Source organism: Myotis davidii, unplaced genomic scaffold (assembly GCF_000327345.1).
Source record: "Myotis davidii unplaced genomic scaffold, ASM32734v1 scaffold750, whole genome shotgun sequence".
Lineage (NCBI taxonomy): Eukaryota > Metazoa > Chordata > Mammalia > Chiroptera > Vespertilionidae > Myotis > Myotis davidii.
Genome location: NW_006282814.1, coordinates 401,285 through 416,699, shown reverse-complemented (window position 1 = coordinate 416,699; position 15,415 = coordinate 401,285). Strand labels below are relative to the sequence as shown.

Genomic DNA, 15,415 nt, shown 5'->3' with positions numbered 1-15,415 from the left:
CAGCCCTGGGCTGGGACCAGGCCACCGCTGCCTCTGCCCACGGGTGGGGGGTTGGTGTTTAGTGCAGAGCAGAGGCCAAGCGGGTCACTTGGTGGAGATCTGCAGGCCTGCTCTGCATCGCCACGGGCAGGGCTGCATGTGCCCCGTGAGTCCCCACGGGCAGGGCTGCGTGTGCCCCGTGAGTCCCCACGGGTAGGGCTGTGTGTACCGTTGCAGGTGGAGCACGACTTCATCCTGCAGGCCGAGCGGGAAACGTTCATTGAGCAGATGAAGGATGTCATGGACAAGGCAGAGGACATGCTCAGTGAGGACACGGACGTGGACCGTGGCTCCGACCCGGGGGCAAGCCCACCACCCCTCAGCACCAGCAGCCTGGGTGCCGGAGAGGTGAGCTGGGCGCTGTCCTGGGAGGGCAGGGCCTGAGTCCCCCACTCCAGGCCTGCGGGCAGCAGCCACCCACCTTCCTGCCGGGAGAGCCTGCAGGGTGCAGCGTGGGGCGAGGTGCCCGCCTAGAGCGCGCCGTTAGCACGAGTGGAAGTGCCCGGCTCCGAGGCCGCAGGGCTGTGAGGCCCGGGCTCCGTGTGCTCAGTCCGCGGTTTCCTGATGGCCGCCTTCACTCCCCTAGGAGAAGCGCCAGTCCCAAGCCAACGCCCCAGTGTATCAGCAGAACGGTATGTGCCTCTGGGACCCCCGGACGCCTGTCACTGTCCTTTCTTTCTCCAGCGGCAGGTGATGACAGCCCCACTGAGCATGTGCGGGAGCTTGGCCATCACACGGGGGGTGTTGGACTGTGTGGTGACCTTGCCCCCAGCTCCTCCCTGTCGGGCCCAGGTGTTGTCAGGGTGGCATAGATTCCCGCTGTCTGCTGGCCTCGGCTGGCATTGCCCCTTCAGGGATGGTCCCTTGGGCGTCCTGGGAACCAAGCCGGTGGGAGTGCTTGTTGGGACCCCGGGCTGCCGCGGAGGAGCCGTGAGTGGCTGCATGACCCTCAGTGGTGTGAGAGTTCCCCAGAACGTCTCATGGCAAGTGTGGCCCAGGGGCAAGGGTCCCCAGGAGAAACATGCCTGCTCTCACCAGCTGCTTTTGTCCTGCCCTTTAGTCCTGCACACTGGGAAGAGGTGGTTTATCATCTGTCCGGTGGCTGAACACCCCGCTGCAGAGGCCCCCGAATCTTCGCCCCCACTTCCTCTGAGCTCCGTGCGGCCAGAAGCCAGCCCAGGTAGGACCAGCCGCCAGGCCGCTTGCTGGGGCCAGCGCTTCTCTTCCTGGCACCGCTCTGCACCTGGCTCCACTCGTGCGCGCAGGTCAGCGCCAGTGCTGTGTGCCCCGCTGTCATCCCAAAGCCCAGAGCCGCCTGCGGGGCTGTATTCCTCTCCAGAATTTCTACCGAGTGGCAGGACCCAGGCTTGGGTTGCTGGTTACCTTGGCTGTGAGGTGCCGCCCAGGGCTGCACAGGTGTGTGCTGGAAGCGCTCCGCCTCTTCTCTCTTACCAGTGTCATCTTGCAACTCCCAACTCCCTGCCCCATCCCTCAGTGGCCGCCGGCAGGGATGCCCTGCTGGTTTTGGGGTGGGAAAGTCCCTTGTAGTGTTGAGACTCTGATTTTAAATTGTTACCAAGGAAAATGACACTCGGGTATTGATCTTTATCTGGTGGACAAGTACCAGCAAGCTTGCCCTTGGCTGTCGGTTAAGTCCTAATTTTTGTGGTTCCTTGGGAGGCTGAAAAGAATCAAACAGATTTAAGGTTAATTTCCTATAAGCTGGCAGGAAAAAGTTGCTGATTATATAGCTTGACAGTAGTCCTTTTCATCCACATTTCCACTTTCTGTTTTCAGTTACCTGCAGTCATCTGTGGCCCAAAAACATTAGATGGAAAAATCCCAGAAATAACAACCCATAAATTTTATTTACTTATTTTAATTTTTTAAAAAATATGTTTTTGTTGATTTCAGAGAGGCCAGAAGAGGGAGAGAGAGATAGAAACATCAATGATGAGAGAGAAACATTGATCGGCTGCCTCCTGCACGCCCTCTACTGGGGATCGAACTATGACCTCCTGGTTCATAGATTGATGCTCAACCACTGAGCCATGCCAGTTGGGCTATTTTTAAATTTTTATTGAATTTATTGGAATAACATTGGTTAATAAAATGATAGGTTTCAAACAATCCTATAGTATAGTATCTTGACCCAAAGTCAAGTCTCCTTCTGTCAGCACTCATGCCCCTTTACTTTCTTGTGCCTCCCCCTGCGCCCCTCCCTCTGGTAATCACTTTCCTGTTGTCTGTGTCTGTGAGGTGTCTTTTTGTTTGTTTAATCCCTTCGTCTTTATTCACCCAGCCCCCAGCTCCCCTCCCCATTGACAGCGGTCAGTCTGTTCTCTATGAGTCTCTTCCTGTTCTGTTTGTTTATTTTGTTCATTAGGTTCCCATACAAGTGAGATCATATGGTACTTGTGTGTCTCTGACTGACTTACTTCACTTAGCCTGATCCTCTCCAGGCCCCCGCATGCCGTTGCCAAAGGTGGTAAGAGTTCCTTCTTTCTGAAGACCGAGTAGTATTCCCTGGTGTAGAGGTACCACACTTCTTTATACACTTACCACCGATGGTACGTGGGCTGCTTCCAGGGCTTGGCTATTGTCAGTAACACTGTGATGAATAGGGGTGCGTATGTTCTTTCATTAGTGTTTCAGGTTTCTTTGGATATATTACCAATACTGAATCACTGGGTCATCAGGCAGTTCCATTTTTAATTTTTTGAGGAAACTCCATACTGTTTCCCACAGTGGCTGCACCAGTCTGCATCCCACCAGCAGTGCACGAGGGTTCTCTTTTCCCCACGTCCTTGCCAGCACTTGTTGATTAATTGATGATAGCCATTCTGACAGGTGTGAGGTGATAACTCATTGTGGTTTTAATTTTCATCTCTCTGATGATTAATGATGTTGAGCATCTTTTCATGTCTCTTGCTATCTGTATGTGTGTCCTCTTTGGAGAAGTGTCTACTCGTGTCCTGGGCTGATTTTTTAATTGGATTGTTTGAGGTTTTTTTTGGTGTTGAATTATATAAGTACTTTATAAATTTTGGATATTAACCTTTCATCAGATTTATTATTGACAAATGTGCTATCTCATTCAGTGGTTGTCTTCATTTTGTTGCTGGTTTCCTTCACTGTGCAAAAACTTTATTTTTTTAAATGTCACTCTACTTTAAAAAAAAAAAAAGTTTTTATTGATTTCAGTGAGAGGGAGAAAAAGTTACAAACATCAGTGATGAGAGAGAATCATCCATCGGCTCCCCCTGCTGGCCCCGTACTGGGAATCGAGCCTGCAGCTCCGGCATGTGCCCTGACCTGGAATTGAACCTGTCCTAGTTCATGGGTCGACGCTCAACCACTGAGCCACACTGGCTGGGTTGCAAAAACTTCTCAGTTTTATGCAGTACCATTTCTATATTTTTTCTTTTGTTTCCCTTACCCGAGGAGATATATCAGAAAATATATTGCTATGAGAAATGTCCAAGATTTTACTGTGTGTGTTTTCTTCTAGGATTTTTATGATTTCTAATCTTACATTTAAGTCTTTAACGCATTTTGAGTTTATTCTTGTGTATGGTGTATAAAGGTGGTTTAGTTTAATTTTTTTGCATGTGTCTGTCCAGTTTTCCCAACACCATTTATTGAAGAGACTGTCTTTACCCTATGGTATGCTCTTGCCTCCTTTGTCAAGTATTAATTGACCATAGCTGTGGGCTCTCTATTCTGTTCCATTTATCTATATGCTTATTTTTTATGCCAGTAACTTATTCCCATGTATTTTTTTAATGCAATGGTAAATGCAATGTTTTCTTAGTTTCCCTTTCTGATAGTTTATTACCTGTATATATAAAACCCTAATATGCAAATAAACCAAACGGCGGAACAGCTGAACAACCAGTCGCTATGGCATGCGCTGACCACCAGGAGGTGTGCGCAGAACATGGCGGGCATCGGCCGTGGCAGGATGGTGGAGCAGGTGAGCGGGGCGCCAGACCAAGATGGGGTGCCGGTCACTGTCATCGGGGAGAGCCTCTGGTGATTACTGAAAATTCTTCGTTCTTGTGCGCCGGGGTCCCACCAGGTGCTCGCACCTGCAGCTGGTGCCAGCCCTGCTTGCACCCGCTGCTGGTGCCCAGTGTCCGCCCCGATCGCTCCGCCCTGTCAGAGGGTGTGAGCAGCAGCTGCCAGCCCCAGTCGCCCCTCAGGGCTTCTCCACCTCCCCCTGCTCCTGAGGGCTGATCTGGCTGGCAGCTGCCTCTTGCACCCGCTGCTGGCCATGGCCCCACTCATACCTGCTGCTTATGCCAGAGCCTCTACTCACACCTGCTGCTGGCGTCTGGCACTGGTCCCAGTCACTCAGCGCTGTAACTGGGTGCAAGCAGTGGCTGCTGGCCCCAATCGCCCTTCAGGGCTTCTCCACCTCCCCCTGCTCCTGAAGGGCAATCAAGGCAGCAGCCACTGCTCACAACCGCTAATGGCACCGGCCCTGCTCGCACCCACTGCTGGTGCGCCAGCCCCAATAGCCAGTGGGTGTGAGTGGGGCCACGCCGTGGGAGTGGTAGCAGCAGGAGCGGGGCTGCCAGCAGATGGGACTGGGGGCCTTGGCAGGAGGGGCTGGGTTGGGACACAGAGGATGGGCTGAGACCCTGTGCCCACCGCAGCCTCGTGACCCACAGTTCCTTTCAAGGCACACAAATTCATGCACTGGGCCCCTAGTTGGTGTAATAAAAGGCAACTGATTTCTGAATATAAATTTTGTATTCTACTACTTTACTGAATTCATGTGTCAGTTCTAGTAGTTTTTGGTAGAGCCTTTAGGGTTCCCTATATAGTTTCTTGTGTGTCATCTACAGATAGTGACAGTTTTATTTCCTCCTTTCCAACTTGGATGCCTTTTATTTCTTCTTCTTGTCTGATCGCTGTGGCTAGGACTTCCAGTGCTCTGTTGAATAAGAGGAGATCCCTGTCTTGTTCATGATCTTAAGGGAAAAGCTTTTAGTTTTTGCCCATTAAATCTGATTTTGGCTGTTGGTTTGTATATATGGCCTTTATCATGTTGAGGTATGATCCATCTATTCCCACTTTGCTAAGAGTTTTTTTTGTTTTTTATAAATGTATACTGGATTTTATCAAATGCTTTTTCTGCATCTATTGATATAATCATGTGGTTTTTATTCTTCAGTTTGTTTATGTGATGTATCACATTTATTTATTTACAAATATGGATGCAAGTACCAACTTTGCATTCCCCCAATAAATCCCACTTGGTCCTGGTGTATGATATTTTTAGTTTATTGCTGGATCCAATTTGCTAATATTTTGTTGAGAATTTTAGCATCTATGTTCATCAGGGATATTGGCCTATAATTTTCATTCATTGTAGAGTCTTCATCTGGTTTTGGAATTAGGGTAATGCTGGCCTCGTAAAATGAGGTTGGGAATCTTCCCTCCTCTTGAATTTTTTTGAATAGTTTGAGAAGGATAGGTGTTCGTTTTTCTTTGAATGTTTGGTAAAATTCACCTGTAAAGCCATCCAGTGAAGGACTTCGTTTGTGGGAAGTTTTTTTATTACTGCTTTGATTTCATTATTTGTAATCAGTCTGTTCAGATTTTCTGTTTCTTCTTTTCTTAAAATATATTTTTATTGATTTCAGAGAGGAAGAGAGGGATAGAAACATCGATGATGAGAGAGAATCATTGTCTGCCTCCTGCATACCCCACACTGGGGATTGAGCCTGCAACCTGGGCATGTGCCCTGACCGGGAATCGAAGCATGACCTCCTGGTTTATGGGTTGCTGCTCAACCCCTGAGTCACCACGACCGGGCTTCTGCTTCTTCTTGATTCAGTTTTGGAAGATTGTATGTTTCTAGGAATTTATCCATTTCATCCAGATTTTTCAATTTATTGGCGTATAGCTGTTTATAATATTTTCTTACAATCTTGATTTTCTTGTTAGTTGTTACTTCTCTTTCACTTCTGATTTTCCTTATTTCCTCTCTTTCTTTTCCTTGATGAGGTACTGTAAGGCAATTTCAGGCATCCACTGGGGATCTGGCGATGTGTCCCATGCAGTGGAACTACTGTACATTTAAGAATATCTGTTAATCATTTTAAATGTTTTACCATATGTTTCCAGCGACCTCCAATGTATCTTTGAAGATTTATTCCCAAAGCGAACAGGTCAGCCGCTTCTAATGAAGCCACAGACAAACCTGGTGAAGGGCCTGGCCCTGCCTGGCAGAGGACTGAGGGGGAAGCAGCGTTGCCTGCAGGAGCTCAGTTTTAAAATAAGAATGTGTTCATCTATTACTTTTTCACTTTGATATAGCCAGTTAATGGGGGAGAACAACCCTTACAAATAAATCTTAATTGTCAGTATGGTTTAGTGAGTAAAAGGACATGCCTGCATTTCGACTCTAGTCCTTCATCTATGCACCAACCTCAGGAAACCTTCCAGAGCCAGTTTCTTTATCTATAAATAAAAGAAGGAGGAGGTGGCCGCCTCCAGGATGGCAGATCTATTGATTTGGATTAGCTGTTTGCTGAGGATGACCAAACAAGTCGGATGAAATATAAAGCTCGCCTGTGCAGGTGTTTGGGAAATCCGCAGACTGTGGAGAACGATCAGGCTGGGTCCAGAGAGGACGGAGACCTGGGATGTGAGCCCAGTATTGCTCTGTCCCCCTGGGGCATTTTCCATTCTCGAGGATGGCTGAGAAGCTGAGCACTGAAGCTTCACCAGCCTGGGGTAAGGGGCCCAGGACTCCCGGGCAGGAGGCGGGCCCTGCTGGAGCACTGGGCTGCAGAAGCAAGGGCCGCTGGGACGAGGCCGAGAGAGGGGCTGCTTCCAAGCATGGTGCCCTCATGAAGGTGATTTCAGAATGCCGCGTGCTCAGGCAGAAGTACAGAAGTTCTTTTTACACAAAGGTGACACCATTCTGGACCCAGTATTTGGCACATCATAAAAAGTCACAGGTCAGAAAGTCCTGGTTCTGGATGAGATGGTGAATACACAGCCCATCACCCCTTTCCTCCACTGAGCCTAACTATACACCTGGGTCCATTGATGCCAGGCACAGATCTTTGCGGTCTCAGGAAATCTATAGCAGAGGCAGGATGGGGAAGCACCCAGAATTCCAAGTACCGTGGAGCTGGTGGCAAGCTTAGTGTTTCCCCTCTGGTGTCTCCTGACCTTGGCTCAGGGCAACGTGAAGATTCGGGTGAACTCTGGGTGCAGACAGAGAAGCTCCAGGAGATACCCTCTGGTTTCAGCCCACAGAGCAGAAAGGGTACTTTTCAAGCTCTGAGAGAGGTGTGTGGATCCCTCTTTCTCATTCCCTCTCCTCCTCCTCAGCTCACAGAAAGTTCTGAGGGGCAGCAACAAGTAGCAGGAGACAAACTTCGGGAGGGGAGAGCCTTCCTCTCCACTGGGTGGAGCTGGGGCTCAAAGAATTTATAACCAAAACCATTACTTTTTTTCTCTCTGACCTCCTGCCAGTTAGTCCTGCCTCTCACAGTTGTGGGAGTGGATGGTTTCCCTCCAGAGGTCTGTAAGGGGGGTTCCAGGGAACCAGGAAATACCAGTGCAACCATGGAAAGAGGAGCTTGGGAAAGCAACCTGATAAAGCTGTTTTCACCTGTGCATGCATAATTCTGATCCGAATTAGCATATACAGAACATTGAGAACTGAGCTAGTAGATGGATTCTCACCTTGGTCCTAAACTGGTCCCTGGATGATACACACGTGTTTCAGATCAGATTAGTATAGCAGAGACACAGATAACTGAACTGACTGTGTAGCCACAGCTCATAGAAGGCTGGTTGCAACTTGCAGCTTAAACCTAACCAGGTCAATTGCCTGCTAAAGCAAAAGTAACTTTTCCGTAGGATTTAAACCAACTTAGAATCTCATAATATTATGCAAAATCCAGTCTAATCCAACCAAATCAATGCAATCCAAAAGTATTTGTCAAATGAAGAACCATAGAAATGTCAACTTGCATGGAAAAAGATGCCCATCACATGATAATGGCAAGATAACATAGATGTTGGAATGATCTGACTGACAAAGGCTTCAAAGCAACTATTATAAAAATGGTTGAACAAACAATCATAAACATTCTGGAGACAAATGTAAAATAGAAAGTATCAGCAAAGAAATAAAAGATATGAAGAAGAGAGCAATGGAAATTGTAAAACTAGAAATTAGAATACCCAAACCTATCCCATTAGAACTTAGAAAAAGATCCAAAAAAATGAACAGAACTTGTGGAACAAGAAAAAAGGTGTAACATTTGTGCCATCAAAGCCCCAGGAGAGGAGAAAAGTGCAGTGTTTAAAAAATAATGAAATAATGCTGAAAACTTCCTAAATTTGGTGAAAGACATAAATCTACAGATTCAAGAAGTTGAGTGAATTTTAATAGGATTAACCCAAATAAATCCATATCTGGACACATTGTAAACTGCTGAAAAATGAAGACAAAACATAGTGAAAGCAGCCATAGAAAAATTACGCTTTACCTTTAGGAGAATGGTCATTCAGATAGCCATGGAGCCATGGCGTCCAGGAGGAAGTGGTGCTGTATTGTTAAAGTGTTGAAAGCATCAACCCAGAATTCTGTATTCAGGGAAAATAGTCTTTGGGACAGCTGAGTTTGAGGAGTGGAGAACTCTGCCCAGATTGAAAAGACAGAGGGAGAGAGACCCCTGAGAAGATAATGGGACGGAGTGACACCAGCAAGATGGCAGAGTGGGAGATACCAGCCCTCATCTCCCCATAAAAACAACAATTAGCCACCTGTCTATATGAGGAAGCATCCCTGCGAGGGATTAAGAGTCCTATTAAGAACCTGTGGGAGCACAGGAGAACAAAAACAAAGAATAATTGCACAGAAAGGCTTGCTGGGGAGATGGCCTTAGCTGAGCTCTCAGGAGACAGCTAGGAACAAAGAGGGCTGGTATCTGTATCAGTCACATGGTCTGCTTTTAGAGGACCCATCATCCTCTGCTGCTGAGGAGCTCTGCAGCCCCCAGAACAGCCCTGGGCTCCATACAGCTTTCAGAGCAGAGGACCCACATTGTGACTTGGCCTGGAGCCCACTGGCCCGCTTTGCAGAAGACATTGGCAGCTTTTGCTGTCAAGGTAAGCAACAGCCATTGCTGCCACTGACCCTCGAGGGAGGGAGATGCTATTGCACTCCCCCAACCCCCAAAGAGCTTCTGCTGTGCTATCCTGGGACCAGGCCTGCCAGTTGCCTTCCCCAAACCCCTGCAGACCCCTGATCCCAGAGCTCTGGCTGCTTTGGGTGCACACATGCTTTATTCCCCAGCTCCACAGTAGCTCCATCCTCGTGTACCCCAGACCCTGGAGGCCCTGCTGCTGTGGACTAGCCAGCACCCAGAATCTGGAGTTGCCATCACTCTATGAGCATCTGCACTTTTAGACTTCTGCTTTGTTTTTGCACCATGGGGGCCTACACATCAGACACTAGTGCAGCCACTACCACAAGAGTGCCCACATCTGGACCTGGTGCCAAAGGGGATCCCCTTAGCCACAACATCCTCATGGGAGAAAAAGAGAGCAGAAGGTGCCCAGAAGACCCCAACAGCCCCCACAGCCACTCCAGCCAGTGGTTGAGGACACCCGAGGCTTTGCCAGTGCTGATCCCAGCTGACACCTGCACAGAGCCTGTAGCCGGGACCACCCACCCCATCTGGTGTCCTTGCACCTACTTGCAAGTGAAGGCCTTTACTCAACAAATCAGTCTCTGATGACTAGAAGGGATGCCTGCACCATCAGATGCACAGATATCAACACAGGGCTACAGGATATACCGAAAAGCAAGGAACCATGGCACCACCAAGTAAGCAATAATTTTTCAATAAGTGACCCCCGAAGAATTAAAGATCCATGAATTGCCAAAAAAATCAGCATAATATACTTTAAGGAAGTTTGGTGATCTTCAAGAGACAATTCAATAAAATCAGGAAAAACAGTATAAGAACAAAATAAGAAGTTCAGTAGAGAAATCCTATATAATGAAAGCCTAATATGCAAATTGACCAAATGGTGGAACAACCTGTGGAAAGACCAGTTGCTATGACACACACTGACCACCATAGGGCAGAAGCTCAATGCAGGAGCTGCCCCCTGGTGGTTAGTGCGCTCCCACAGGGGGAGCACCGCTCAGCCAGAAGCCGGGCTCACAGCTGGCAAGTGCAGCGGCAATGGCAGGAGCCTCTCCCGCCTCCGTGGTAGCACTAAGGAGCAGCTAGCCAAGCGGTAAGGAGCAGCGAGCGAGCAGGTGGGTGGTAAGGAGCGAGGAGTCCCGGACTGTGAGAGGGTGCAGGCTGGGCTGAGGGACCTCCCTTCCCCCACCAGTGCATGAATTTTACGCACCAGGCTTCTAGTAGAAATAATAAGAACCAAACAAATTCTGGAGTTGAAGATACAACAAATGAAAGAAAAATGCAATAGAGGGCATCAAAGGCAGACTTGATCAAGCAGAAAAAAGAATCGGTTTATTTGAAATTATCCAGTCATAGGAACAAAAAGGAAGAAGAGTGAAAAATGTAAAGAAAGGCTATGTGAATTATAGGCACCAGGAAGCAAGTGATACTTGCATTATGGAATCCCAGGAGGAGAAAGCACAGAAATCCCCAAATGTAGGAAGAGATATACATATCCAGGTATATGAGTCTCATAGGTCCCCACACATACTCAACCCAGAGGAGACTTGATCAAGACACAGTAACATAAAACTATAAAAAAATCCATGACAAAGAATTTTGAAAGCAGCAGGGGAAACCCCCACTAATTCATATCTTACTCGGGAATGTTCCAAGGCTTTCCACAGATTTCTCAGACACCTTGCAGGCCAGGAGAGGGTGGAAATAATATAATCGAAGTGCTGGGAGGATAAAACTGACACCCAAGGACACTTCAGTTGGCAAAACTGTTCTTCAGAAATGAAGTCAAGGCTTTCCTACATTAAAAAAAAAAAAGTTGCAGGAGCTCCTCACCCCTGTGTCTGCCTCACAAGGCACGCTAAGGGGAGCTCTTCAACCTGAAGGGAAAGGACACCAGTTAGCAACATGGAGACACAGGAAGGATGAAATCCACAGGTAAAGCACATGTACCGTCATTCAGAACAGTAGTATAATGGTTGTGTGTAAACCACTTAATTCAAGTAAAAAGGTTAAAAAAGGTTACTATAATTAAAATAATTATAGTAATTTTTAATGGATACGCAATATAAAAAGATGTACATTGTGACATCAAAGACATTAAATGTGTGGGAAAGTAAAAGTGTAGAGTTTTTGTAATCAAAGTTAACAACTTAAAATAGACTGACAACTGTATTTTTAACATAAACCTCATGATAATCACAAAGTGAATACCTACAGTAGATGCACAAAATATAAACAGTGATTACCACTCTGGGAAAAATCATCTAATTACAAAGGTACACCATGCAAAAGAGGAAGAAAGGCACTACAGAACAGCCAGACAGCAACATAACAGCAATATGTTGTAAGTTCTTACTTTTCAGTAATTACTTTAAATGTAAAGGGACTAAGTTCTCCAATCAAGAGATATAAAGTACCTGAATGGATTAAAAACACAAGATAAAACTGTATACTCTCTATAAGAGACTTGCTTCGGCTTTAATGACACATGAAAGTGAAGGTTGGAAAAAAATATTCCAGGCTGATGTAAACCAAAGACCAGGAATAGTTATACTTACATCAGACAAAAATAGACGTTAGGTCAAAATTTGTATCAATAGATAAATACCATTTTATAATGATAAAGAACCAGTTCACCAAGAGGATATAGCAATTGTAAATATATACACACCCAACATTAAAGCACCAAAATATATTAAGCAAATATTAACAGATTTGCAGGCAGAAATAGACAGCAATGCACCAATAGTAGGGACTTTCATACCTCAGCTTCCAACATGGACAGATCACCCAGACAGAAAATGAATAAGGAAATATTGGACTTAAACACCATTTCGAACACATGGACCTCACAAGTGCACATGAAACCTTCTCCCGAGAGGTAACGTATCAGACCACAAAACACGTCTTCACAAACCTGAGAAGGTTAAAGTCACATCAGGTTCTCTTTTCCAACCACATTGGAGATCGGCAACAGGAAGGCTGGAAAAAGCACAAATACGTGGGAATTAAACAGCACACTTTGGAATAGCCAGGGGGTCAAAGGAGAAATCAAAAGAGAAATAAAAACGTACCTTGAGAAATGAAAATGGAAACAGCATACTGAAACTGATAGGATGTAGCAAAACCAGTTTTAAGAGGAAAGTTTAGACCACATTATGAAACAAGAAAAACTTAAAACAACCTAACTTCACACCTCAAGGCCTAGAAAACGAAGGACTAAGGCTTATAGCAGAAGAAAGAAAAAAGATAGGAGCAAAAATGAATGAACTAGAGATGATAAAATGTAGGAAAGATCAATGAAACTAAGGTAGTTTATTGAAAAGTTAAACAAAATTGACAAATCTCTAGACTAAAAAAAGGACAAATAAATAAGATTAGAATTGAAAGAAGAGACATTACAACTGTAATACAAAGAATCATAAGACTACTGTGAATAATTGTAATCTAACATATTTGGTAACCCAGAAAAAAATTGTGTAAATTCCTACAAGCATTGTGCAACCTACCAAGACTGAATCATGAAGAAATAGAAAATCTGAATGGACCTATACCTAGTAAGGAGATTAAGTCAGTAATCAGTAATGTCTCAACAGTGGAAAGTCCAGGACTAAATTACTTCACTGGTGAATTCTACCAAACATTTAAAGAAGAATTAATACTAGTCCTTCTCAGCCTCTTTCACAAATAAAATGGGAGAGGAGGGGACACCTCTAAACTCATTTTACCAGGCCAGCATTACCATGATAACAAAGCTGGATGAGGACATGACAAGAAAACAAAACTATAGGTTAGTGTCCTTGATGAATATAGATGCAAAAATTCTCAACAAAATACAAGCATTAAAAAACTCAACAGCACATTAAAAGAACCATACATGATGATCATGAGATTTATTCTTGAGATGCAAGAATGGTTGAATATAAGCAAAAAAACAAAACAAAACAAAAAACAAATATGATACACAACATTAACAAAATGAAGGGTAAAACCACAATCATTTCAGTAGATTCAGAAAAAAAATACTTAACAAAATTCAACATCCTTTCATGACTAAAAACTTTCAACAAATAAGGAATAAAAGAAATGTACCTCAACATAATAAAGGCCATATACATAAGCCCACAGCTAACATCATACTCAGTGGTGAAAAGCTTAAAGTTTTTCTCTGAGGTTAAGAACAAGACAAGGATGCTCACTCTGACCACTTCTATTCAACATTGTGTTGGACGTCCTAGCCAGAGCAGTTAGGCAAGAAAAAGAGCTAAAATGTATTATAATCAGAAAGGAAGAATAAAATTGTTTCTGTTTGCAGATGACATAGTCTTACACATATAAAACCTTAAAGTCGCCCCTAAAGCGGTTAGAACTAATCAGTGAACTCAGTGAAGCTGCAGGGTACAAACTCAACCTGCAAAACTCAGTTGTGCTTCCGCACACTGACCGTGAACCGCCGACGGGTGAATGAGGAAAAGCAGCCCCGTACAGCAGCATAAAAAACAGACTTTGGGATCAGTTGCACTAGGGAGACGAAGCCCTCTATGCTGAAAACTGTGAGACCTCAGTGAGAAAGACGGGAATAAACGGAGCGCTGTCTTGTGCTGTCGGGTTGGAAGAATTAATATCGGTAAAGTGTCCATCCTCCCAAACCTTCCACAGAGTCAGTGCAATCCCTGTGAGAATTCCAACTGCATTTTTCACAGAAATAGGAAAAACAGCCCTAAGTTCATTTGGAATCACAAAAGACCCCAAATAGCCAAAGCAATCTTGAGAAAGAACAAAGCCGGAGGCATCTCATTTCCTAATTTCAAATCTGTTGCAACGCCAGAGTAACCAAACAGCACTGTACTGGCGTAAAAGCAGACACTTAGGCTAATAGAACAGTGAGCCATGCACATGCAGTCCGTTACCCTATGCCAAGGGTGCCAGCACACAATGGGAAGGACAGTCTCTTCAGTAAACGGTGCTGGGAAAGCTGGATCTCCACATGCAGAACAATGAAAGTGGGTCCCTACCTCTACCATTAAGGAAAATCAACTCAAAATGGATAAAAGACTTAAACGTAAGACCTGAGACCATAAAACTCCCGGGAGAAAGCAGGGGAACCTCCTTGATACTGGTTGTGACAATGATTTTTTTTTTTTTTGCATCTGACAATAAAAGCACAAGCAACAAAAGCAAAAATTGGAAGTGGGACCACGTCACCCAGAAAGGCTGTGGCACAGCAGAAGTGCCATCAACAAAATGAAAAGGCAGCTGCGATGGGAGGACATACTTGCAAGTCATACATCTGATAAGAGGCTAATATCTAAAATATGGAAGGGCCTCACAGAGCTCAAGAAAAAAGAAAACCAATAATTCAGTTGGAAAACGGCAGAGGACGCGAGGGGACGTCTCTCCCAGAAGACATGCAGACGGCCCCTGGAAAGGCGCTTGGCCACACTGACATCAGGGAAATGCGTGCAGTCCGTGCCAGCGTCACCTGGTACCCGTGAGGATGGCTCTGTTACAGAAGACAGTAGATGAGCCCTGGCCGGTTTGGCCCAGTGGATAGAGCATTGGCCTATGGATCAAAGGGTCCTGGGTTCGATTTCAGTCAAGGGCACACACCTTGGTTGCAGGCTTCTCCCCGGGCCGGGCCCTGGTCAGGGCTGGTGCAGGAGGCAGCCAATCAATGTGTTTCTCTCACATCGATATTTCTCTCCATCTTTCCCTCTTCCAACTCTCCCTAAAAATCAATGGGAAAATATCCTCGGGTGAGGATTAAAAAGGAGAGAGAAAGGCAGTAGATGCCGTACTGGAGAGGATCGGGGAACAGGGAGCCCTAGCCCCACTGTCAATGAGAATGTGTATTGGTGCAGCCACTATGGAGGTTCCTCAAAAAGTAGTCCTGCCTTTTAACCCAGCCGTCCCCTCCCGGGTGTGCCGCCAAAGGAAACGAAATCCCTGTCTCGCAGGGATGGCCGCACCTGCGTGGTTATTGCGGCAGCATCCCAACAGTAGGACGTGGGAACAGTGTCGGCACTTGATGGGGTAAAGCAAATGGGGTAAATCTGTGTACCGTGGGGAATTCTTCAGCCTTAAGGAGAAGGAAAGCCTGCCATTTGTGACAGTTAGAGGCACGTGGAGGTCCTTATCTGGGAAATAAGCCAGAGAGAGACAAGCACTGCATGATCTCAATC

The 15,415-nt window shown here is 45.8% G+C and overlaps 1 protein-coding gene across 1 annotated transcript in view; it reads left to right on the top strand.

Annotated features, from left to right (window-relative positions):
- Positions 1-15,415, top strand: part of WNK2 (WNK lysine deficient protein kinase 2) — a gene marked incomplete at its 5' end in the record, with an annotated part of 154,305 nt that overhangs the window by 85,158 nt on the left and 53,732 nt on the right. Inside the window, 3 exons of the mRNA XM_015561175.1 lie at positions 217-387; positions 626-671; positions 1,100-1,219. Coding sequence (XP_015416661.1) covers positions 217-387; positions 626-671; positions 1,100-1,219 — 337 coding nt within the window. The remainder of the gene's footprint in view (positions 1-216; positions 388-625; positions 672-1,099; positions 1,220-15,415) is intronic.